This window comes from Mesocricetus auratus, unplaced genomic scaffold (assembly GCF_017639785.1).
Source record: "Mesocricetus auratus isolate SY011 unplaced genomic scaffold, BCM_Maur_2.0 Super-Scaffold_100010, whole genome shotgun sequence".
Classification (NCBI taxonomy): domain Eukaryota; kingdom Metazoa; phylum Chordata; class Mammalia; order Rodentia; family Cricetidae; genus Mesocricetus; species Mesocricetus auratus.
This window is the reverse complement of record NW_024429194.1, coordinates 24556973-24582396: the sequence shown is the minus strand read 5'-3', so window position 1 is coordinate 24582396 and position 25424 is coordinate 24556973. Positions and strand designations below refer to the sequence as shown.

General features: G+C 44.2%; 1 protein-coding gene across 5 annotated transcripts in view; it reads right to left on the bottom strand.

Moving 5' to 3' along the window:
* Window positions 1-24498, bottom strand: part of LOC106022166 (peptidyl-prolyl cis-trans isomerase A) — a 32450-nt gene extending 7952 nt beyond the window's left edge. For 2 of the 5 annotated variants that reach the window (XR_005879859.1, XM_040753164.1), the window contains exons 1-11: window positions 24301-24498; window positions 24007-24131; window positions 17856-18021; window positions 16542-16710; window positions 12973-13071; window positions 11331-11384; window positions 8825-8890; window positions 4766-4855; window positions 2990-3094; window positions 2186-2328; window positions 20-67 (exon numbers count right to left, since the gene is read on the bottom strand). Coding sequence is in view for 2 of the 5 variants with exons in the window: in XM_040753164.1 (XP_040609098.1) it covers window positions 20-67; window positions 2186-2328; window positions 2990-3094; window positions 4766-4855; window positions 8825-8890; window positions 11331-11384; window positions 12973-13071; window positions 16542-16710; window positions 17856-18021; window positions 24007-24038 (972 nt within the window). In the remaining 3 variants the exon portion in view is untranslated. Of the gene's footprint in view, window positions 1-19; window positions 68-2185; window positions 2329-2989; window positions 3095-4765; window positions 4856-8824; window positions 8891-11329; window positions 12763-12972; window positions 13072-16541; window positions 16711-17855; window positions 18022-24006; window positions 24132-24300 lie in introns of those variants that run through there. The other 3 variants (XR_005879860.1, XR_005879861.1, XM_040753165.1) reach the window with 3 other exon arrangements.
* Between the last annotated feature and the right edge of the window lie 926 nt (window positions 24499-25424).

The window sequence follows — 25424 nt, the reverse complement described above, 5'->3', positions numbered from 1 at the left end:
TCACATGTTGAGAACTTACCTTTTTTCTCTTGCCATATATTCTTGGAGAATTGGGTAGAAACTTTCTCTGCAAGATAGAAGGGCCCAAGTATGTGTTATATGTACTTCAGTGGTGTGAGTCTGGCATTGCCCAGCTCCTCCCAGAAGTTCTTCCTGGATCTTCTATGGCCTATTCAGATCCACATTGTGTGACTCCAATTCCCTCCCAGCACCAACAACTTAGAGACTCTGGACTGTGGGAGCAGGAAAGACCTCCTCATATCCCTCTTCCTTAAGTCCTGAGAAATTTCTATCACTATCATTGATTCAACCACCACATGTTCTCTGTTACCACCTGATACACTTCAGCTTGACTTTCCATACCAAGACTACCTAGTCAACACACACTTGCTGCATGCATCTAGGGTGTCACATACTCTGATGACTTTGGAGCACACAAAGACAGAAAACCCGATAGTGGGGGGATAGAGGAGAAAGCTCATGGGGAAAGCACCTCCCTCCCTCCCTCCCTCCCACCCCCTCCCTCCCTCCCTCCCTCTCTCCCTCCCCCCCCTCTGTCCTTTTTGAGACAAGGTTTCTATGTGCTATCCTACTTGCATTGTAGACCAAGCCAGTTTCAACCTCAGGGATCTACCCGCCTTTGTGTCAGCAGCACTTGGATTAAAGGCATGTGCCGTCGGGCGGTGGTGGCGCACGCCTTTAATCCCAGCACTCGGGAGGCAGAGGCAGGCGGATCTCTGTGAGTTCGAGGCTGGGCTGGACCCATAGCCTCCAAAACAATACAGAGAAACCCTGTCTCGTAAAAGCCAAAAAAAAAAAAAAAGCCATGTGCCACAACCAAAAGCACAGAGAACCAATCTCTAACAGTTTAAGAAGGGTCTCTGGGAGCTGAGGGTCCAGGACAGTCAGGAAGGGCTGAGATATCTGAGCTAAGACTAATAGGAGAAAGGCTGGCTTTCTGGATAGGGAGATGATGAAATCATGTCTAGGACAGTCTGTTTCTAATAACATTACAGATGTGTCCTGGTTAGTTTGATTGTCAGCTTGACGTACCAAAGAAGAGCAAACATCAGTTGAAGAACTGTCTCTTTCATGAGCAGGTCTATGGAGGCATTTTATTGATTGTGGATTGATATAGAAAGTCCAAGCCCACTGTGGGTAATGCCATCCTGTTAAGGTTGGCCTAAACTGAGTAAGAAAGGCAGTTTAACATGAGCCAAGGTGCAAGCCAGTGGGCACTGATCTTCTGTGGTTTCTGCTTCAGTTCCTGCCTCCAAGTTTGTGACTTGTGTTTTGGTCTTGGCTTCCCTCCATAATGGAGGGCAGCCTGTAAGCCAAATAAACCCTTTCCTTCACCAAGTTGCTTTTGGTCGTGGTGTTGTGTTTATTATAGCAGCACAGGATGCACAGGAGAAGAAGGCTGAGGCCATCTTAGATATTCTTTAGCTTACTTGAAGCCCTGGGTTCTATCCCTGCATACCAGATGATGATGATGATGATGATGATGATGATGGTGATGGTGGTGGTGATGGTGATGATGATATATCAACTGCCTTCCTTGGTCATTCTTTCCTTTTTGTGGTATTTTGAACCAGGGTCTCTCTAGGTAGACTTGGTTGTCTTGGAACTTGCTATTTAAATCAGGTTAGCTTCAAAATCACCAAAATCCTCCTGCCTCTGCCTCCCAGGTGCTGAGATTAAACATTTCCACCACCAGACCTAGACTTCAACTGCAATTTCTAACCTGAAGGACATCACTGAGTCCTTGCTCACATTATGAATTTGAGGTAACTTGGGTGGCATTAAATTGCTGCACAAACAACATTGATGGTTTATGCCATACACACAACTCATCCCCCATATGCACACAACTGCCTTTGCTGCAGCTGCTTGCGTGTGCTTTCCCTAGATTCTCTTCCACTTGTCTGACAGTCAACTCTTCCTTCGGCTCAATGCAAAAATTTCTCTGCAAGAACACCAATCCTGAATGGCATTCCCTCCTCAGAGGTTCTCTATCATTTGTGAATACCACCACCTCCCAGCAGTGAGGTTATGAATGTGGGCTGCTTCTCTCCTAAGTGGCAGGAAAACATCATTAGCATCAAGCCTTTCCCATATCTCATATCTATTTGATTTGTAAATAGTGCAAGAAGCACTAACACCTCCCTCCCCTCCACAACAATACCCGGATGAGCAATTTCAGGGGCCAGTTGTAGCAGCGCAGACTCAATTTCCAGTTCTTGGATCGTTCGTGGCCTCCCAAGATTTCAAATTCATGGGGTGAAAACCAGTCCCCATCTTCACTCTGTATGGATTTCACAGATGTTCCTGTAAAACCACAGATGTCCCTGTAAGACCACAGTAGGGTGATTGTAAGTCTGTTTTGTCCCTAGAGCTCAGATTTCGTAGCTTCCTACCATACTGAAGCTGGAGACACCCAAACTGTGCTCAGAGTCAACAGCAGAAGAGTCGGGTCTCCTCTCTGGCTTCAGGAGCCCCAGTTCAGCCCCGGAGTTCCCTAAAGCGCTTTGCTGATGCCATGCATGTCTATTTGATCTTCATGCATGAAGAACATGGCAATCACCATCCACAGAAATCTTTCAAAACTACTTCAGGGTCACCTAGAAAAGGACCAGCTAGTGAGTGACTGCACAGAGTGAGTGGATTTCAACCTGATGTTGACTCTCGGGCTGGAGAACAACCAGAGTGTCAGGAGGCCCCAGGCAAGGTGGAGATGGGGTCCTGAGCTTAGAGCTGAGGCTGCAGCTGCTTCTGTAGCTGGGTGCCCTGTGACGTCAGTGTCTACCCACATAAATGAGACTGTTGAACAGAAGCTTGCCCATCCCTGCGCTATGGTTTCTTCAGGTGTTAAAATAGCATGTTATTATCCTTTCCTGTCTTCAAGGCACACACCTCCGATTCCTTAAGTAACCCGTTGTTGCTTGTGATTTTTTATTTACAGTTGCAAATTAAAAAGCATGAAACCCACCTTGCTTGAATTTATCCTTGTGCAGCATTCCCTTCGCGTCACCACATGTCACAGGAAGCAAGGCAGCACTGAAATCTGCATTGTGTTTCCTGCGCCTTCTTCTACCTGAAAAAGAGGATTACTTCTGCCTCCCTTTGCAGGTACGCATGCCCCCTCCTCTCTCTGGGGGCCATTCCTTTAACACCAGGGACATTTGCTTCTCCGATCTACAGTTCCTAAGTCTTTCTTGCAAGTGGCATGCTGGATGCATAATGACAAATATTTTACCTCTATTTATAAACAACAAACAGAAGACTTTGGCTGAGAATTTTGGCTTTGTCATAGCTGTGCTGATTGTTACATGACCATGGGACAGGACCTGTCTAGCTGCTCTATGTTACTAATGATGTAATGATGGCAGCCAGAGATGATCCTCTTGTCTTCCTCTTTGAGCACTGACTGGATGAGCAAGGAGAGATGAGGGGCAATGTAACAGAGTTGGGTAGGATAGTTTTGTTTTGTTTTGTTTTTTTGGTTTTTCGAGACAGGGTTTCTCTGTATTGTTTTTTGGACCATGTCCTGGAACTCGCTCGGTAGACCCGGCTGGTCTCGAACTCACAGAGATCCGCCTGCCTTTGCCTCCTGAGTGCTGGGATTAAAGGCATGTGCCACCACCGCCTGGCAGGATAGTTATTTTTATATGCTCTGCTCCATCTCTCCAACAGCATTTTCTGCCTGTAACTGAGAGAGAACCCTGAAAGTCCAGAATAATCTGAAAACTCTTTTATAGAACAGAGCTGCAACTCCATAGCAGAAGAGATGAAAATTCCTCCAACAAACCCTGGGAGATGAGAAGCTAAGCTTCCCCTGCTTGCTATCAAAGCAGAGACCTGGGGTGGGGGTGGGGGTGGGGGTCACGACGCTGTCCGTGGTGCTGAGATTGTTTGCGAGATAGCTGATCAAGACTATGAGGGACTGAGGATGGTTGACATAAATCACCCTACTCTTTAGAAATGAAGAAACTGAAGTAAGAGCCAAGAGATGGACCCAAGTATGTGTAGTCATAGAAGAGAAGGCTTGAACCCAGGTATCTGAGCCACCTTTATGTACAATTGCTGGTGGGTGACACTGTGTATGACAGAGGTTGTCTCCACTCTTCAAGGTCAATGGAGGCAGTACTGCAGTGATACGGACTCTGGCTCTTATTTCAGCTGCACCACTAAGATTCTTGGTTCCCAATGACAGTGAGTAAACAGGAAGTGTCTCAGTGGTTAATTTAGCTACAGAAAGCTATTGTGGAAGCTAACACTCTTGCTTCCTCCTTGTGGATGGTGGGACCACCAGAAACAGAAGTTCTTCCACTCAGAAATGGCTTTCCAGGGATTCTCCTCCTCCTCCCTCTCACCCAAGTTGCTCCCAGGACTCTGGCAGGGTAAAACATGCCTAAGAACACCTCCTTCCTCCCTGTTCTTCTAAGGGTCCACACTCACAGCCCACTGGGAAGATTTTCTCCTGACTCATTCCTACAGCTGCGCCTCCTCTATTCCAGCTCTGGTGACAGGCTCAGTCAGTTTAGCAAATACAGAATTCTTTTCTATCTAACTCTGTGCATATTTTCTTTGTGGGACTGGAGGATCTATCTGTTGGATTACCTTTCATCACATATGTTTAGGCCTTGCATTTTGAAGAGAAAAAGGAAACACACTGATGTCTATTCTAGCCCATGGAGGGGACACATTAGCAAAATCGGTGTACACTTCATGAGGCAAAGGGAAAAATTTACAGATGGTAACTTACCCCTGCACCTAACAGTCTTGGCAGAGCCTTCTGGATTCTTTTTTGCTTTCCTCCTCCTGACAGCTGCCTGGCCACCAGTTCTGCTGTTATCTAGGAGAGACACAGGCAAATGCAGAGTTGAGGCAAACTACAGCTGAGAAGGGGTAGGAGCAAGGGAGGCATCCTGGCCACATCAGGGTGTTTCTTCACACACTGTGGTGAGAGCTCAAGGACAAGGAGTGTCTGACCAACCATGTAGGTGTCAGAGTTAAAGCCTGTGCAGGAGTCTGTTGTATTAACCCTTTAGAAAGAAATCTGTCTATATACAGAGACTTGAATGAAAATGTTTTCAAAAACTCAACCTGAATAATGTGGTTTTCAAAATATGCATTCAAAAAATGGACACAACTACCTTTTTCTCCTTTCTAAACAAAAATGTATATGTCAACTAACAGCACAGGTGGGTCATTGTCGAGAGTACAAGATTCTTAGCTTGTGAAATTAATTTTGAGTAGAATTCCAAAGACTACTCCATGGATCTAATGATAAAGTGACAATAATCTAGAAAAAGACATTTTGCTTTTGTCCAGGAAGAAGAAATCCCTTAGACCCATTACTAAAATCAGATGTCAGGGTGCTATTTGTAAATCTATACAACTTACAGTAATAAGTTTATAGGGAACGTTACCATGTAGATATGTGTGTGACTAACTTGCTCAAAAATGTTCTAAGATCTCTCTCTGTCTCTGTCTCTGTCTCTGTCTCTGTCTCTCTGTCTCTCTCTCTCTCTGCCTGTCTCCTCTAATGACAAAGGCTGAGCATGCTCAATATTTTAAAAACACAAATAAAAGTATGGACACCGCTTCTATTCCAATAGTCAAATATAATTAATGTGCGCATTTTTGCATGTGTCTACACCTCGTGTTCCTTTGTATGCACATGTGCGGGTGTGCCTGAGTGTGTGGGAAGGCCAGAGATCAAAGTCAAGTGTCTTCCTCAGTAGCTCTCGACTTTAACTGTTGACAAGTTGTGACATGAAAACCAGACTTCACTGATTTGGGTGGCTAGGCTTAGGGGTCAACAAATCTGAGGGATTATCCAGTGACGAATTATAGATGTGTACATGATGCCCAACTTTTTATGTGGGTGCTAGGGATCCAAACTCGGGTCCACGGGCTTGTGTAGCAAGCACTTTACCAATGAGCCATCTCACCAGTCCTTCTATGAACATTTGCAAAAATGGACTGTCAATAATTTTTCTATATCTAAGAACATCTGCCTCTCTAGACAGATACATAGTTATAATAAAATTCCTGAGTTTATAAACAAAAATGAATGGTTTTATGTTGTAGAATATTATTTAAGATTCTTCACGTTTGTTTATACTGTGGAACGTTTGTTTTAATGATGCAGAGATGTTTTGTATTCTTTTATGTTGTGTTTGTTTAACTCTGTTAAGCTGCTGCTGTGTTAGTTTGCCTGTCTAAAACATCTGACTGGTCTAATAAAGAGCTAAATGGCCAGTAGCTAGGCAGGAGAAAGGATAGGTATGGCTGGCAGGCAGAGAGAACAAATAAAAGGAGACAAAGAGAGAAGGGAGATTGAGGAGCAAGAGAAGAAGGGTCCAGCCACCCAGCCACCCAGCCCGACATGGAATAAGAAGGAAAGAAAAGATATACAGAAATAGAGAAAGGTAAAAGCCCAGAGGCAAAAGGTAGATGGGATAATTAATTAAGAAAAGCTGGCTAGAAACAAGCCAAGTTAAGGCTGGGCACTTATAAGTGATAATAAGATTCTATGTGATTATTTGGGAGCTGAGTAGCCCCCCCCACACACAAAGAGAATGAGCCAAAAGAATAAAAAACAATTACAGTTTCATAGGTACATACGAATATATATTTTCTTATCACAAGCACATACACATATTTGTACATATGCATGCACACACAGCCTGTTTGCTTCTTTGCAACATTTTCCAACCAGTATAAAAGTATCCTACTTGGCTGGGTGGTGGTGGCGCACGCCTTTAATCCCAGCACTCGGGAGGCAGAAGCAGACGGATCTCTGTGAGTTCGAGCCGGGCTGGACCGACAGCCTCTAAAACAATACAGAGAAACCCTGTCTCGTAAAACCAAAAAAAAAAAAAAGTATCCTACTAAGGATGACAGCACCTCCCTTTCAACTCTGGGCCTCTTACCTCTGGATGACCATATGTACCACATGAATGAAATCATTTGTAAACAACATTGTAGTATTGGAACCCTTTGTTACAGCCCCTTAACCCACGTCTTATAGCGGCTATAGAATTTTTGTGAGAGAGGGTGGTTGTTCAGTGATTAAGAGCAACCAGTGTGCAGGCATGAGGACTTCAGTTCAGGTACCAGCGTCCATGTAAAAAATTCATATGTGAGCACCTATAGTGCTAGTGTTAAGGGACGGGAGAAAAGAAGTTCACTGGGGTTTGCTGACTGACAGTTATCAAATAAAGTAAAGAATGAGAGAGCCGGGAAATGCCCATCCCTGATAATTAGTTTGATGACTACCTTATATGCCATCCTAGAACCTTCATCTAGTGACTGACGGAAGCAGAAGCAGATACTCACAGCTAAACATTGAACTGAACTCCTGAAACCCAGTGACAGAGAGGGACAAATGATGAGCAAAGGGGTCTTGGACCTCCCTACTGATGACTGGGAGGCCAGTATGGGGCTCATTCAGACCCCCTGAATGTGGTTGTCAGCAAGGAGGCCTGGACAATCTATGGGGCCTTGGGCAGTAGATCAGTATTTAATCCCTGGCATACAAATGGACTTTGTGTGCCCCTCCCACAATGAGGGGTGTTCTCTCAGCCTGGAATCTTGAGGAAGGGCCTAGGCCCTGCCCTGAACGAAATGACAGACTCTGGAGATCCCCATGGAGGGCCTCACCCTTCCTGGGGAATGGAGTGGGGATTGGGTGGAGGCTGGTGGGGGGTGGGTCGGGCGGGCAGGGGATGAGCGGAGAATGAGGGAGCTGGGATTGGCAGGTAAAGCAAGCTTGTTGCTAATTTAAATAAAAAAGCGGGGTAGGGAACTATATAGAGAATTCTCAATAGAGGAGTCTAAAATGGATGAAAGACACATAAGAAAGTGCTCAACATCCTTAGCCGTCAGGGAAATGCAAATCGAAACAACTAAGATATGATCTTGCTCTTGTCAGAATGGCTAAGATCAAAAACACCAATGACAGTTTATGCTGAAGAGGATGTGGAGAAAGGGGAACACTCCTTCACTGATAGTGGGAGTGCCAATTCGTACAGCCACTTTGGAAATCAGTATGATAGTTCCTCAGGAAAATGGGAATCAGTGTACCACAGAACTTCCGCTCTCAGAAGTTTTAAGATGCTCTTTCTGATTGTTCTTAAATCACATCATCCTAACCTTTTTGCCTTCCTTTTTTGTTTACTTTTACTTTTTAAAAATTTTATTTATTTTTTATTTTATTTATGTTGGTGCTTTACCATGGGTATCCAGTCTCCTGGAAGTGAAGTTACAGACAGTTGTGAGCTGCCATGTGGGTTATGGATTTGAACCTGGGTGATGGGGGATGTCCTTCTGTATATATATTTTTCTTACTAGTTGATGATTAAAACACTGTTTGGCCAATAGAGGCAGGAAGATAGGTGGGAGTAGGAGAGGAGGAGAATTCTGGCAAAGGTAGGCAGAGGGAGCCAGCCAAAAAGAGACATTGTGTAGAGACAGGGAGGATAGGACACTCCAGGTGTTCTCTGGTAAGATGAGGCCATGTAGAAACACATAGATTAGTAGTTATGGGTTAGTAATCAAGACAGAGCTAGCCAATAAGAAGCCCTAGCTATTGGCCAACAGTTTTATAATTAAAAAAAAAGAATGAAAGAGCAGGACATTCAACAGTCTCCTCATATCTATATATGTGGATGCAACTGTGAGCACCAATATGCACAAGTGTGAATACAGCACACACACACACACACACACACACACACTATCATGGCTCTGACATGGGCCTACAAGTGTGCAATGGACAACACCCAGTTGTAACTCGGTCCCTCTGTTTGCTTACTTTTTACCCATGAAGTTTGTGGTTTTCTTTGTTTTGCTATTGACCTGTTGTGGCATTTCTTTTTTCCTTTAAAACAAAAAGAATAAAATTAATCATTCAAGGATATGAATGTAATTCTTTAAGAAGTCTTATATGTCAGCCGTATTCAGACATTGTTTTCAAATTTCAGATCCTAGAAATGAGGCAAAATTCTTAATAATCAGTTTAGTCACCTGAAAGTTGATGACAGAGTTAAATTTCAATTATTTCTGTGTCTTGGGCTATGGCCTTGAGAGGCTATAGGAAAGCACCTTCCCTGGAAGACCTTTGAAGAATGGAAAGCTCACCCTGCTCATGGCTTAGACTGATTGAACAATAAGTGTTAGGGCATGTATCTACCATGAAGACTGAAGACAGAGACCATGCTACACTGGAAGTTTCTTTAAAAATCTCCACTCTTGAAGCTGGAGAAACTGCTCAGTGGTTAAGAGCACTGACTTCTTCCAGAGGACCCGGGTTCAATCTCCAGCACCCACGTAGCAGCTAACAACTTCCTCTAACTTCAAAATCTGAAACCTTCACCCAGACATAAATGAAGGCAAAAACACCAATGCACATAAAATAAAAATAAATACATTATTTTTTAAAATTCTCATTCTCATAGCATGAAACTCCTCACATGTTTAATCTAGCAACAGGAAGGGCCAGGTTAGGGCCTGGAAACTTTAAGGAAGCCCAGTAGGATTTTTATGTTGCAATTTTATTTTCTCTTGAATTATCCAAATTCATGTGACCATAGCTCTGGGGGAATGGAAAGTCAGTCTAATAATGATAGTGATGGATCATTATTATTTATTAATCCATTGGTGTGTTGGTATATAGGATGTGTGTATATGCATGTTCATGTGCGTATGAGTGCAGCCATGCACCTGCCAGTGCATCCATGTGATGCCATCCATTCAGAATTGACACCCTCACTTTGGTGTGCTCTACTCCACTGAGAATCCTGAGATGAAGTTATTCGGTCAAGGTCATGGGCAGAGAGTGGATAGGATGCTCGCCCTACAGTCTGTAACCCTTCCTCAATCAAGGACTAAACATGGTGCAAGGAGATAGATGTCCCTGGACCAAGTTGGAGTCACTGCCTACCTCCATGGTGACTAAAGAATGTACTGTTCAGGACTGGAGAGATGGCTCAGGAGTTAAGAGCACTGGCTGCTCTCCCAGAGGTCCTGAGTCCAATTTCCAGCAACCACATGGTGGCTAACAACCATCTGTAATGAGATCTGGTGTTCTCTTCTAGCCTGCAGGCATACGTTCAGACAGAACACTATATACATAATAAATAAATAAATCTTTAAAAAGTAGAATGTAGTATTCATGAGTGTCCAGCTATATAAACACTTCTTTTCTAGGGACATATTTTCTTAGGACCTGAATGAAAGCCAGACATTCAAATATGTCCCTCGTGCAAACACACAGAGCTGCACCTTAGTGAGCTGTCAGAGACAATCAGGAATTACAGTTTATAAACTTTGCTAAATGCCACAGGAAAAAGGTCATATTTGCCACCAGGACCTGTGTGTGCAGCATATACCTGGCCTGTGTGAATCACAGTCCTTGTGGCTCTTGGCAGAGGGACAAGAAGATATCCTATATACCAGATGTCACCCCTAGAAGCTCCTGTAAGAATATGAAAGCACGGGGCCTCAGGAAGACTTCTACAAGGATGCTCCTAACAACGTCTTCATAATATCCCAAGCTGGAAATGTTGAAGAGCCCAGGATTTTGAGAGCATGCAAATAAATCCGGACTATTTAGACAATTAAGAAGAAGCCAACTGGCACTGTGTCCCTCACTGTGAGTTAATTGCAGAGTCATTCTGTGGAGGGAGGGAAACTTTACAGTAAAGAACTTCTAGGAAATCTTACCTACAAAGCACTTAAAAATCAACCTAAATTAAGTCATCCTTGAACAATAAGTGGCTGCCTTTATGGGAAGGGGACAGAAAGGGTGTGGAGAACCTTCACTGGCATGTTCCGTGTCCCCATAAGATTTTGATTGCAAAAATGATGCAATTAGCAGGATCCACCAAAACCCTTTAGGATCTGTGCCTTTCACTGTAAATTGTATCTTAAATAAGAGCTGCAAAAGATTGAGCCCTAATTAATGGCCATATGTTCAAACACTCACTTCGGTATAAACTGAAAGAGTGTAGGTTTTCTCCAAAGTACTCTCCACTTCCTCTCTCTGAATCTAAGAAAGGTTCTGCACTTCTTCAGACCCATAAAATCAGTGGTTACCCCTACACCAACAGTCAAAGACAATCCTCCCATCAAGGTCTTTATCTTAATCATATATGTAGAATGCCTTTATCATTAAGATAAAAGGTTCCAAGGGCAAGGAGGAACTCAGGGGAGGTCACCACAGTCTACTCCATTGTCACACACAATAACAATGATAATTCTAGCAGTAGACAACTTATCAGTAACACCCAAAACACATAAAACTCTCATTCATTCCTTACTTCTCTTCCCCTTGGATTTTCCTACAGTAGTGTTGTTCCCAGTCTCCATTGTATCTAGAAAACAATAAATGGCAATGAGGGAAGAAATAATAAAGAGAAGTTACAAATCTTAGGACCCATCACACTACAAAGACCTTGCTTACATCAGTTTTTAGACTATCATTCCCTTTCCTCCTTCTAGAAGTACCTAAGGCTGAGAACTAAGAATCCAGGGAGGGCCCTGGGCATTTTTGGCCTCACCCCCAATGGGACATTTTAAATCTTAACACATTTTGCATGGATAAAATAAGAATTTTGTAGGATATTTTCTGGGCAAGCCCTCATTAATTATTTGACATACTTGAGGACTCTGGTTGGAAATGCCCAGTGGACTGAAAATACTTGACCTGAACTCACAACTTCACTATCTGGCTGCAGACCTTTACCTGCTGTCTTGGGTGGCTGGGAAGAATTGGTACCATTCATTACATCAAGGTGGCAGAAAAGATAGGTGCCAATTTTTTTGTTTGTTTTGTTTTTTGTTTTTATGAGACAAGGTTTCTCTGTATTGTTTTGGAGACTGTCGGTCCAGCCTTGCCTCAAACTCACAGAGATCCGCCTGCCTCTGCCTCCCGAGTGCTGGGATTAAAGGTGTGCGCCACCACCGCCCGGCTAAGATAGGTGCCAGTTTTAAGAGTGCATTTCTTTAACTTCATCGATATGTGTGTGATCAACCAGTCTTTTTTCCCCCGTTTTTACTTAGGTTTTATTCATAATCATAAACTTAACTCTGCAATTCAGATAGACTTGTAGGGAAATGAGGAAAACATGGAAGTCAAAGAATTTCAGTGAGAACAGAGATTACAGGGCATTGTGAGCAGGTGGGGTGAGGGGGATGCTTTCCTGAGCTACAGAGTGAATGGTCTGGTGGGGAAGAAGTCGGCAAGTCAAAAGAATTAGAGTTGCCCACAGTTGGAAATGGTGATCTTCTTGCTGGTCTTGCCATTCCTGGACCCGAAACGCTCCATTGCTTCCACAATATTCATGCCTTCTTTCACCTTCCCAAAGACCACATGTTTGCCATCCAGCCACTCGGTCTTGGCGGTGCAGATAAAAAACTGGGAACCATTTGTGTTTGGCCCAGCATTTGCCATGGACAAGACGCCAGGACCTGTGTGCTTCAGGATGAAGTTCTCATCCTCGAATTTCTCTCCGTAGATGGACCTGCCACCAGTGCCATTATGGCGTGTGAAGTCACCACCCTGGCACATGAATCCTGGGATAATTCTGTGAAAGGAGGAACCCTTATATCCAAATCCTTTCTCTCCAGTGCTCAGAGCGCGAAAGTTTTCTGCTGTCTTTGGAACTTTGTCTGCAAATAGCTCGAAGGAGATGCGGCCCAAGGGCTTGCCATTGGCCATGATGTCGAAGAACACGGTGGGGTTGACCATGGCTGCAGGAAGAGGAGACAGGGGACAGCGGTGTCTGCAAGCCGTGATCAACCAATCTTAAACATGTCTCTCTAAAGGGTCCTTGCTTCTCTCCAGCTCCCAAAGGGCAAATGCAGAGAACTGTGGATGGACTGGACCACAAGCTGAAGCCTGTGGTACTCCCTGAGCCATGCCTAACCCATGACCCTTGGTCAGCCTTATTTATTAATTACCTGCTTGGCTGCTTCCGATCCTTGCTTCCCGATCTTTTGGCTTGTGTGCTGGGTAACACATGACACAGGAACACATCTCATTTTCACTTGTGGATTGCTCTGCACCAGGACAAAAATTGTGGGCGTTTGTTTGTTATTTAATTTTGTAATACTGGGAACCAAACTCAGGACCTCACTTGTCCTAAGCAAGCAGTCTGTTACTGGGCTACATCCACACATGCTTTCTTTATGTTTCAGTTTTAGACATGGTGCCAACTAATTTTCCTGGATGTCTTTGAACTCACAGTAGCTCAAGCAAGCCTTGAACTGGGGGTCTTCTGCTGTGATCCCAAGCAGCTGACACATGACCTTTTTATATCTTTGAGATCTACCCCCATTTCTTATTCCTCCAAAACATTTTTACATTCTCCCTTTGTCTGACTTTCAGTTCCTCTTTTTTATTTTTTCCTTTCCTGTCTTTCTCCCTTTGCCAGAACTGCACCTGTGTGATTATTTTAGGGCATAGGCTAGAAGCATGCTCCTCTAACCCCTTTCATTGTTCACTTGGTGATCTAGCATTCTGGATAGTAATCCTAACCAAAAACTTGTTGTCCATGGATCCTAAGGCAGATACAAATGAGAGCCCCACTGCTCTCTGACTGTACAGCAAGCTAGCTCGATTCTTAATGAAAGAGGAAGCATTTTCTGGGGAACTAACCAAACAAAAGACAATGCAAACTAAGAAACAAACAAAACCTGCTCTAACGATCACTCCCAGGATCCAGTGGAGCTCTTCTCTTTCCACCACGGACATTATTTTCCGTTTTCCCCCTTTAATTTGCTACATGTATTTGTAAGGAAACTTTAAGGTTCTTATCTTCCTTGATGAAGGAAAAAAATGTTCTTTGAAAACGGAAAAGGATGACTTTTGCTAGCTTTACTAGCTTCAAACCTGTCCCAAATTAGCCAGTGACTACCTAATCACTAACCAGGCTTCTGAAATCTAGCCAGTCAGAAGCAGTGATACAAATTTGAAATCCAGCCAATCGGCAGCAGTCATGCTCCAAATGCTTGCTTGATGGTCCTGTAGCAGCCTATGCTAAGCGCTGCTGCTTGCTGGTCCCTGCTTCTCAAAGCTCCAGGTGAAGAGGGCTGTAGCCTAGGAGCCATGTGCTCTGAGCACAGTGTCTCCTCCCACTCCCATCAGGGCCTTCACTTAGCAAGCTTCAGCTTCAGGCTTGAGAGTGATGTCTCTGAAGACTTGCTGGGACTATGCTGCAGGTGTAAATTCTAGACCTCTTTTCTAGACCTCTTGTGCACAACTCAGATGGTGTTCCTGAACCACTGCCAGGTGACTCGGTGTCCACAGCAACTCGTTTCATTGTGCTCTCATTTCTGAGTTATGCTAGTTAAAGATGCATATGTAATTCTATATAAAGAAGTTGCTATCCAAGAGGCACCAAGATCATGATGGGGGAACCCACAGACAGCTGACCTGAGCTTGTGGAAGCTCACAGACTCTGGACAGACAGCTAGGGAGCTGGCATGGGATTGACCTAGGTCCTCTGCGTCTGGATGGCAGGTGTGTAGCTTGGTCTTTTGCGGGGCTCCTGGCAGTGGGACCAGGACCTGTCCCTGATGCATGAGCTGGGTTTCTGGAACCTATTCCCTATGGTGGGATGGCTCATCTAGCCTTGATGCAAGGGGGAGGAACTTGGTCCTGCCTCAACTTGATATGCCATGTTTTGTTGACTCCCATGGGAGGCCTTACCCTTTCTGAGTTGGAGACAGAGGAGGAGTGGATGGGCGTGTGTGTGGAAGGGAGGTGTAGGATGGGATGGAAGGAGAGGAGGGAGAGGAAACTGTGGTTGGTATGTAAAATAAATAAATATAAATTGCTATCTTGATTTGTAGGTACAACAGATAGCAAATATTCTGTTTATTCTTGCTTCATTTTGTCTCGTCAACTTTCAAAGTCTTTATCTTGTGTCTGCTTCTGATTCTCCCATTCTTTCTGAATATTACAAGATAATGACCCCTTCCCCAATAGATGGAAGCAAATGTCTAACAAGTCCCCAAGTCTCAAAAGATAACGAATGTGGATCCACCAGTCGGTGGCCAAACTGTGCAAAGATTCTTGTCCTACTCTATCTTGGGACATTCACAACGACAAATGGTGGCTTGTCAGTCTATGAGGTAAGTCATTTTTCTCATTGTGTTTGTAGTGTTGGGTCAAACACTGTCAGGGAACCAATCACACATCCCTTTTTAGCCTCTGTTTCTCTCAGGCACCCCTGTACTCCACACATGGCAACATACTGTTCACCCTTATAACCAATCATCCTCTTTCCACTTCTCATGGGCTTCTTTCCTCAGAGTCAAATCCCCAGACAGAACTTACACTTCCTCCTGGTACTCTCTTAATGACACTACCTCTTACACCTGATAAACGGCAGGACTGCACTGTTCCACTTCAGCATGGGGACTTCACATGTTTGTCAAGTGGCTCTATAACATAAGGGAGACAGTCTCTAATGTCCTCATGTCTCTACCAGTATTTGCCATTGCAGACCATTCTCTGAGGAACATTGCTTTCTTTGGCATCCCCCCACTCCCCCCAACCATGAGGTTGAGAACATTCCGAAAAAGGAACTGCCAGGTTAAGTGGACACAGACATCATTCACAGGTCCTGAAATGTTTGCCTGCACCTGTCTCTGTATCATCGGTCTGAGCCACCAGCCCCTGACTAGGTGTGACACAGACACAAGCCCTCATCTCTTCCCCAAAGTGCCTCGCCTGATCTTGGTAGTCTCTCTGTCTCTCCTAAAGGATCTTTTGTCTACTTTTCATGGTCTACTTTTGTTTGATGACCCCTGTAATATCACTTGCTTGAGAAGATTTGACCCATTCAGACATTTCTTTTCTATGGGGTGTCTTTAGCTCTCTGGTGATTAAGTGGTTTCTACTCAAGACCTCATTATATAAGCAAGGGTCAGTCATGGTGAAGGAAGCAACAATGGAGGCAGGAGAACCTCAGAATATCTTGTGGGGGACTGTCCCCTTCCATGGCCCTATTGGTCCCAGGCCCTTCAAGTACATTTTGGGAGGCATTTGAGTTGGGCTTCCTGTGTGATTTCTCCACTTTTTGGAGAAGAAAGTTAATCAAGGACTCTATTGAATGGGTACATTTTTAACACACACACACACACACACACACACACACACACACACACACACACATACAATCATTGGATATGTCTGCAAGTATCTGAGAACTTCCTCCTTCCTAGAAAAGCTCAACATCTGTGTGTTTTTCCCTTCCCAGAAAACAAGGTAAACCCTTATGTTTTATAGCACAAAATCAGCTCCTGGTTGGGCAATTATCTCTGGGTTACTTGGCTTATGTGCAAATTCCTGACCACATGGGCCAGTGGGCCAGGTTTGGTTTCTTCACCTAGTAATCCTTCTGTTCTTAGTATGTCACAGTCCTTCAGTAAAGTGTATGTCAATGAAAAATGAATGACTGAATGACTGGATACATGAATGAAATTGATCTTGAATTCCTGAAATGCGTGAGAGCTATAGTTACCATCTAGGAAGATACTTAGAATCTCCTTTAAGTCTGGGTAGGCCTTCAGATGCGTTGGGCTGAAGATCACTTCCAGAAGCCTCAGGCTGAAGTTCTTTTGCAGGTCGCAGAGGATGTCATACACCACATTTCTCACTGCATCCTGGTTCTCGCATTTTTTTTTAGAAATCTTAAAAATATTGAGTGAAGAATTATGTCACAATGGATTTATGGGTTTTAAGAGAGGCTTAGACCAGTTCAAGCACCATATGATTGCTTGTGAAGTGTCTGAGTTTTGCACATATCAGGTGACATCTCACACGTCCTCTCTGTAATGACAGATCCATGCTTGTCCTAGAGCATCTCTGATGCTGACACACAGTTGACAGGAAAGAGTATTCTAAAGAATGATCAAATGATGTGTCTCTAAGCCAAGATGCTCCACGGTGGCCCTGACAGGCCATGAGATGCTGTCTGGAGACCAGACAGTAACTCCCCAGAGACTGACCAGGTCAGCAGGGCTCAAGGCAACCAAGTGAGCATCCTGGCCACAGGGCAGAGAAAATGCACAGAGAAGAGGAGGTTTGTCTCCATCATCTCCAGGGACCCCATCACCGACCTGCACTACATTCTAGGGCCACAGCTGTGCCCAAGGAACAAGGAACGATTAGTAGAGAAGCAAGCACGACTTCCGGTTCCAGCCTCACGTGACCCAACTGCCTGTGGCTTTCTTTTCTCCGCCCTCCTTCCCTCCCTCCCTCCCTCCCTCCCTCCCTCCCTCCCTCCCTCCCTCCCTTCCTTCCTTCCTTCCTTCCTTCCTTCCTTTTTGTTTTTTTTTTTTTCAGACAGAGTTTCTCTGCATAGCCCTGGCTGCCTGGAATTCACTCTGTAAACCAGTCTGGTCTTGAACTCACAGAGATCCGCCTGCCTCTGCCTCCCTTAGTGCTGGGATTGAAGGCCTGCTCCACCACGGCCCGGCTTCCTCAGGCTCCAGGATTGGAATAAGTAGGCTTTGTAAGGAAGCCCTGCTTGGACGTGTCCACTAGCATTCTAGCTTCTGATGCTCATTGCACAAGTTAACCTGGGCTGCTCTGCCCTTTGATCTTTCCCACTCCCTATCCATCCTCTGTCACCGTGTACCTCAGCCTCGGTTACAGCAGAGATGGATACGAATGTTCCCTGTGATCCCTGCTTCTCCTGTCACCTCTGACTTCCAAGAAGGGAAGGTCCTTCCTCCCTGGAGGCCCTTCAGCCTGTTGGCTGCATCCAGAGGTTCAGCGTAATACGGCATGGGCCAGGCTTACTGTCAGGGCTGAGTTCATTCTCCTCACTCACCTGGAACTTCTGCTCAGAGATGAAGTCGCGGTCTCGGAGGCTCATAAGGAAAGGAAAGGACTTTGTGATGGCGCTTGCGATTTCCACCTTATTTTCTTTGAAGCACTTGAACATGAGCCGATAGTCTGCCGACTCCTCTGCACACACAGTGTCCTCAGTGGTTGAACTAAGGGATAGATTCCATGTAGAAGCATAAACCAGCTTACAAGAGGCTACCAATGGCTGGGTAATTGCTGGCACAAAGGATGGTCTATGCAGAGCCAGTGTGTGTAAATTAAGTTGTTTGTGGGAAGACAGAAATAGAATTTTTGTTGAGGTAATTTTTGAGGGTGCAATAGAAGAAACCAGGGATCTTGGCAGAGCACTGTACATGTTGAGTGGGTGCATTCTAAGCAATGACTCATATCTAAAACAAAACCACCCAATTAACTCTGCAATCTTCACAGGTATTGATATGATGTTGTAATGGCTAATTTTACATGTCATCAGGAAGAATAAGATAAACATTCTGTGTAAGAAATTTTGTATTCTATGTCAGTGATCTCTATCTAATCCACTAAGAACTAAATAGAACAAAAGAACCACCCTCCTCAAATGACAATTCTCTAGCTTTGTACCGTCAAGCTGTACCTGTACCATATCTAGTCAACTGGGCCACTCTGCTGATTTCTTTCCAACTTCCACAATTGTGTGATGTAGTGATATCTTGTTTTTATTCTAACAAATAAAGCTCGACTGAAGATCAGAGGGCAGAGCTAGACACTAGTTACCCATAGAGGCCTGGAGGTCTGTACAGACAGACAGGAAGTGATATGGCTGGGTGGACAGAGGAATATAAGGTGGGAGAAGACAGTAGCTGGGCCTCTTTTGGTCTGAGGATTTCGTAGATGTAACAACTCTAGGGGCTGGCTGCTCTGCTTTTCTGGTCTTTCAGCTTTCACTTTCTATTATCTGACTCTAAGTTTTTATTATTAAGACCAATTAGAACTCATCTTGTATCTGGCATCCAACTTTTGGGGCACAAATTCACAAAAAAGTTGCTTGATTGTGACATTGCAGCCACTGGCGCAGGCCGGAGCTGCACTCAGGGTTCCTGCCTTGGCTAGGTTCTCCTCTCTTTTTTCCCTAAGCCTGTGAGTGGGTTTGGATGGCTGGCTCCTGGCTTCTTTTGTCCCAGTGGGTTGTGGGCTTTCCCTGAACCCTCTCCTCTGACTGCTGCCAAACTACGTAGCTGCCTTGACACCTGCTCGGGCATCTACTGTTCTACACAGCAGCAGTAAGTTTCACATTTTACTGTCATCTGAATCATCATCATGGGTAGATTTAGTGAGACACCTGGGAATTTGTAAAGAGAGGAATTAGTTAAAAGAGAGTTTTTTCCCCACATTAAAAAGTTGGAAGCCCCAGCAGGACAGTGGTGGCGCATGCCTTTAATCCCAACACTCGGGAGGCAGAGGCAGACAGATCTTTGTGAGTTCAAGGCCAGCCTGGTCTACAGAGTGAGTTCCAGCCTCCAAAACAATCAGATAAACCCTGTCTTGAAAAAAACAAAAAAAAATTGGAAGCCCCATTACAATGGGGGAGTTAGGTCTCTATATGATAATGCACTGGGCAGTTTGAAAATGGAACAATTAAGTGAAAGGATAACTACTTTGGATGGGATCTATATAATGTCAATTATAAACATTATCAGTCTTACCATTTTTGTTTTATCACTAAAAAAGATGGTTAGTATGAGTGCTAAGATTTAAGTTTTAGAACAACTTATTAAAACAGATCATAGAGATATTCAGACCCAGACAGAGGAATTTAAAGGAGAACCAATTTCAGGGTTGCATTATAAGGTTAGAGAGGAACAGCCTAAGGTTTTCAAACAACCAACTTTAATTTACCCAGTCACCCTACAGGAACAACTGCCAAATGATAGTTATACCAAGGCTGTGCAAGAACTGAATAGATTCCCTTGGAAATGTTCGACTTAATGAGATTCAAGGAAGTGATAGTCTCACATGGCATGCAGTCACCTTTTGTGAAGCAGATGTTAAACTCGTGGTGAACTTGTAATAGAATTATCCCTCAAGACTGGGGAGACTTAGTTATAGCAGTCTTGGAGCCTGGTCCTCAATTAGATGAGACTAAGATTATTGAGCAATGAAGTGTGGCTAGAGGTATGGAAATCTTTCAAGACCAACTTCTCTATGTGATGACCACACCCTGGCTTTGTGCCACACAGCAGGTTTGAATGCTTGGGACAGAATTGAAGAAGTAGGAAAGAAAATTGAGTCATTTACTAAAGTTATACAGGGCCCAAAAGAAACCTTCATGGACTTCTTACAAATATTGACTTCAGCAGTAAATAGAATGATAACCAAATTCAGAAGCTAGATAAATTGTAATTGAATCTCAGGCTTTTGAAAATGCTAATGCACAGTGCAAAAAGGTAATTAGGCCATTAAAGGCAAGATCAGCACCCTTGGAGGAATGGATCTGAGATACAAGGCAATATTGAATCTCATGACCATGATGATACTTGAATAGAAGAGGTGATTTCCAGAGGTGAAGAAAAGTTATAATGCCAAGTGTTTCAATTGTGCTAAACAAGGTCGTTTGAAAAGGGACTGTAAACAGGTGTTCCTAGAAACAAAGTTTTTTTCTAAGCATAATCCAAAGAGAACACCCCTCCCTTCTGGGTTATGCAGAAGGTGTGGCAAGGGCAGGCATTGGACTAATGTATATAGATCAACAAGAGAAAGTCAAGGTAACCCTTTGCTGTTGGGAAACACTTTGAGGGGACTCTTGCATGCAGGCCTCCATACCAAATTCAGTTCTGTTGTTTCTTGTCATTGTGAAGGAAACTCCTTCCTAGACAATGCCTATTATAAAAAACCATCCTACTAGCCAGGCAGTGATGGTGCACACCTTTAATCCCAGCACTCAAGAGGTAGACACAGGCATATCTATGTAAGTCTGAGGCCAGCTTGATCTACTGAATGAGTTCCAGGAAAGCCTCCAAACCTACAGAGAAACCCTGTCTCAAAAAACCAACCCCACAAATAAAACAAAACAAAAACGAAAATCCCCCAAAAAACATATTGCTCTGGATGATAGAAAAGCTATAGAAGAGAGAAAAGAAATTCAGGAGAACCCACAAAGCAAATATTTTGGATACTTCCATAAATGAACAAAGACAAAAATTAAAAATACAAATAAATGATATTGTCATTGAAGGTCTTGTAGACACAGGTGCGGTTATCACAATAATTGCACCAGAATCTTGGCATGCAAATTGGGCTCTTCAGGAGGTAAATGTTCAGCTTTTAGGGATTGGAACTTTATCTCAGGTAAAACAGAGTCCAAGATGGGTCAAATGCATAGGGCCAGAAGGGCAGAGAGGAAAATTAAAGCCATATGTGGCTCACATAGCAATGAACTTATGGGGATGTGGTTTGTTATAGCATTGGAATGCTCAGATTAACATTCATCCAATCTCAAAAACAGACCATAATTTAACGAATGTTTCTGGAAAAAATATAAGAAGGTTGTACAAGAACCGGGCAAACAGCTGCTGATTTTTCAAAGGCACCAAGAGCCTTACCTTTAAAATGGTTGATGGTCAAACCTGTATGGATTGAGCAATGCCCTTTAACAACAGAGAAACTCTAGGTCTTAGAACAGCTGGTACAGGAGCATCTAAATGTTCAGCATATTGAAGAATCAACCACCCCTTGGAATTCTCCTGCATTTGTTATTAAAAAGAAATCCAGAAAATGGTGAATGGTAGCAGATCTAAGAGCTGCTAATAAGGTGATTCAGCCAATGGACTCTCTACAGTCTGGAATTCCTTTGCCTTCTCTATTACCTAAAGGGTGGTCTCTTATAGTTATTGATTTAAAAGGTTTTTTTTCTTCATTATACCTTTACAAGAAAAAGAGAAAAAAATCTGCCTTCACAGTGACTACTTATAATAATTTTCAGCCTGTTAAGAGATATTTATGGAAGATTCTCCCACAGGGAATGTTAAATAGCCCCACCCTGTGCCAATATTTTATACAACATCCATTGGAAGTAGTATGTAAGCAGTTTTGTTTACTGTTACATGGATGATTCAAATGTAGATACTTTAGAAGAAATGTTTGAAGAAGTAAAAAAATTTTTGCCTTGTTGGGGATTAAAAATTGCTCTTGGAAAAAATACAAAAATGAGATTCTATTAATTATTTAGGATATAAAATAAGTCTCAAAAAATTAGACCTCAAAAGGTGCAAATTAGGAGAGATCAATTGTGAATTCCTAATGACTTTCAAAGATTGCTAGGAAGCTGGGTGCTGGTGGCGCATGCTTTTAATCCCAGCACTCAGGAGGAAGAGGCAGGTGGACCTCTGTGAGTTGGAGGCCAACCTGGTCTACAGAGGGAGTTCCAGGACAGCCTCCAAAACAATATAGAGAAAATCCTGTCTTGAAAAACCAAAAAAAGAAAAAAAGAAAAAGAAAAAGAAAAAAGAAAAAAAAAGAAGAAGATTGCTAAATCTACGGCCCACTATTGGGGTAAAAAATAATGTACTGAGCAACTTGTTCAAAACTTTAAATGGCGTCAAGGACTTAAATAGTCCAAGAGAAGCTGAAACTAAGAGAGAATTGGCTTTTGGGGGAGAAGAAATCACAGGATGCACATGTAGATTGTTTGGATCCAGAGCTTGATTTCATTCTAGTTTTTTTTAACCCTCTATGCATTCCCCTACAGGAATATTAATACAGAAGGAAGATATTATCTTAGAATGGATTTTTTTAACCAGAAAAAAACGTGTAAAAGACTAAAAACTTGCGTGGAAAAAGTCTCTGACTTGATTCTAAAAGGAAAATTGAGACTTTGTAGTGCCTTTTACATTGTATAATCATACACACTACTGGTTCTGTTTCTCTGAAGAACTCTAGTATATATTTCACAAAAGAAAAAGCTACACACAAAGGAGTTTTTGAAAATGAGATATTATGTATTCTAACAATGAAAGGCAAGGCCGAGGGTTGGTGGCACACGCCTTTAATCCCAGCACTTGGAAGGCAGAGGCAGGCGGATCTCTGTGAGTTCCAGGACAGCCTGGTCTATAGAGCGAGTTCCACGAGAGCTAGCGTTACACAGAGAAAACCTGTCTCAAAACACCAAGGGGTGGGGGGAGAAGGAAAACACTAAGTGACCCATTCAGAGTTTACACCTTCAGGCTTTTGGGATTTCCCTCTGGAGAATCTGCAAGTCCATCTCATTGTACGTGCCCCCCCCCCCCCCCAGTAGCAATGAAAATAATTCTGGACTTTAGTTTTCTAAAAATAGATTTTTTGCAGTGTTTTTTGTTCATTTTTTAATTAAAATTTTACATTCCAATTCCAGTTCCCCTTCCTTCCTTTCTTCCCACTCCCTCCATTCCCTCCTCCTCCCATCTGCTCCATGGAGAGGGAGGCCTCCCATAGGAAGCCTACTCTGTCCCATTATCTCGTTGGGGCAGGACCAAGGCACCTACCTCTCCACCCCACACCCCTGTGTCTAGGCTGAGCGAGGTATCTTTCCATATAGAATGAGCTCCACTAAGTCAGTTTGTGATTAGTGTTAGATCTTGGATCATTGCCAGTGGCCTCACATATTGTCCCAGTCACACACCATTGTCACCTGTATTGAGGGAGTCTAAGTTCGGTTTTATGCAGGTTCCCCATTTGCCAGACCTGAGTCAGTGATCTCTCACTAGCTCAGGTCAGCTGATTCTGTGGGTTTCCCCATCATGGTCTTGACTCCTTTGTTCATATTATCGCTCCTCCCTGACTTCCATTGTACTCCAGGAGCTTGGCCCATTGGTTAACTGTGGATTTCTTTTGCAGAGTTTTTTAGAATGGGGATTATGGAGACCTGGGAGAGGCAGAAGGATCAGAGGCCACTCCAGCAGGGGCTGCCAAGGACAAAGAAGTCCACACAGTGTCAGCCCAGCTATGTGACAGGAGCAAGGAAACGAAGTGGGGTGACAGTTAGCCTACGACAGTGAAAACTGCTTTTCCAGGTTCTTAATTCCCTGTGATCTCATTGTCTCAAGTACCGGTAGCCCCATGGCCTCAGCCTGGGAGGTTCTCGTAACACATGTAATCATCGACCTTAGCAGCTTAGGACTTACCAGCAGCTGGATCCACTTTCCTCTTCTGCCATCCCATACACAGCACCGAGGGTGCCCTGAACTTGGCTCAGGGCGGAGTGCACCACCTCCGAGCCGGGGAAGCTCAGCAAGAACTCCTTGAGGCCCTCCAAACACAAGGAAACAGAAAGTGAAATTGCTCAGCTGTGACTTGGCTGCAACCACACGCTATTAGGTTCCAACACCATCTCCTATCCTGCAGGATCCCCGCTCCCCGCCTCCACCCAGTCTCTACCCCAGAGGGGAGGAACAAAGGCAGCCCAAGTCCCTAGAAACCTGGGACCCCTGGTTCACTCCAAGGAAAGGTGGAAGTGTCTGTTTCAGCCAAGGACTCAGAGCTGTCTGGGGAGAGGTGGCTGCCGAGTATAGGAAGGAAGTGGCCGGGGTGGTGCCTGGAAGGACAAAGGGAGAGTAGGTTGTCCACAATCTCTCAGACTGGTGGCTGTCCCAGAACCCTAGAGAGCCAGAGCTGGAGAAGTCGGACCTGATAGTTGGGGCCCAGACTAGGAAACGTCAGAAGGTGTGGTCTCCTAAAGGGCTTGGAGCTTCTGAATGAAGCCAGAAGCAAGAAAAAACTCTCCCCTGCCTCCTCCAGCCAAGGGCAAGTGCAGAGAGTCTAGGCAGAACAAGTTGAACAAGTGTGCCCTTGACAGCTAAGCAACAAAGGGCTTCAGCGATCTCACCGAAGTCTCGAGAACAGGCTTCTTTTTAAAATTGTGGGTTTTTTTCTTTTTTTTTTTTTGTTGAGAATTTCATACACATCATTTCCACCCCACCCTCTCTCACCACTATCTCTTGTATTCCCTGTTTTCCCTCTCAAATCCATGACCTTTTATTATTTTACACACACACACTCACACACACACACTCATACACAGACACACACACATACACAGACGCGCACACACACACACACACACACACACACACACACACACACACACACACACAGACGCACACACACAGCCTGTCCAGTCCGCTTAGTGTTTAGGACTGACCTCTTAGTTTCAGAGAAAGTATGAGGGGGCTGGTCCCTGGAGAAGACTGACTCCCCCTCCCTCTTCCCTGTTTTAGCAACCCTCAGCTGCTGTAGTTCTCTGTGCAGGGGCTGAGCCTTGTGAAATATCCCCAATCCACACTGACAGGACAACTGGGATTGTCACTACATAGGTCTTGTTTAGGTGACCACGTTGTTGCGATCTCATCGGTAGAAGACACAGCACAGGTCCCGGCGTCCTGGCCCTCTGACTCTTATAAGCCTTCCACCCCTTCTTCGGAAGTCCTCTGAGCCTTTGGTGCAGGGGTCGTGCTGTGAGTGTATACACGGGGGCTGGGCACCCCCAGGTCAGTTAGAACAGCAGCCTTCTGTAGGATGGGGAGAAGTCTGGAGCGGAGATTTT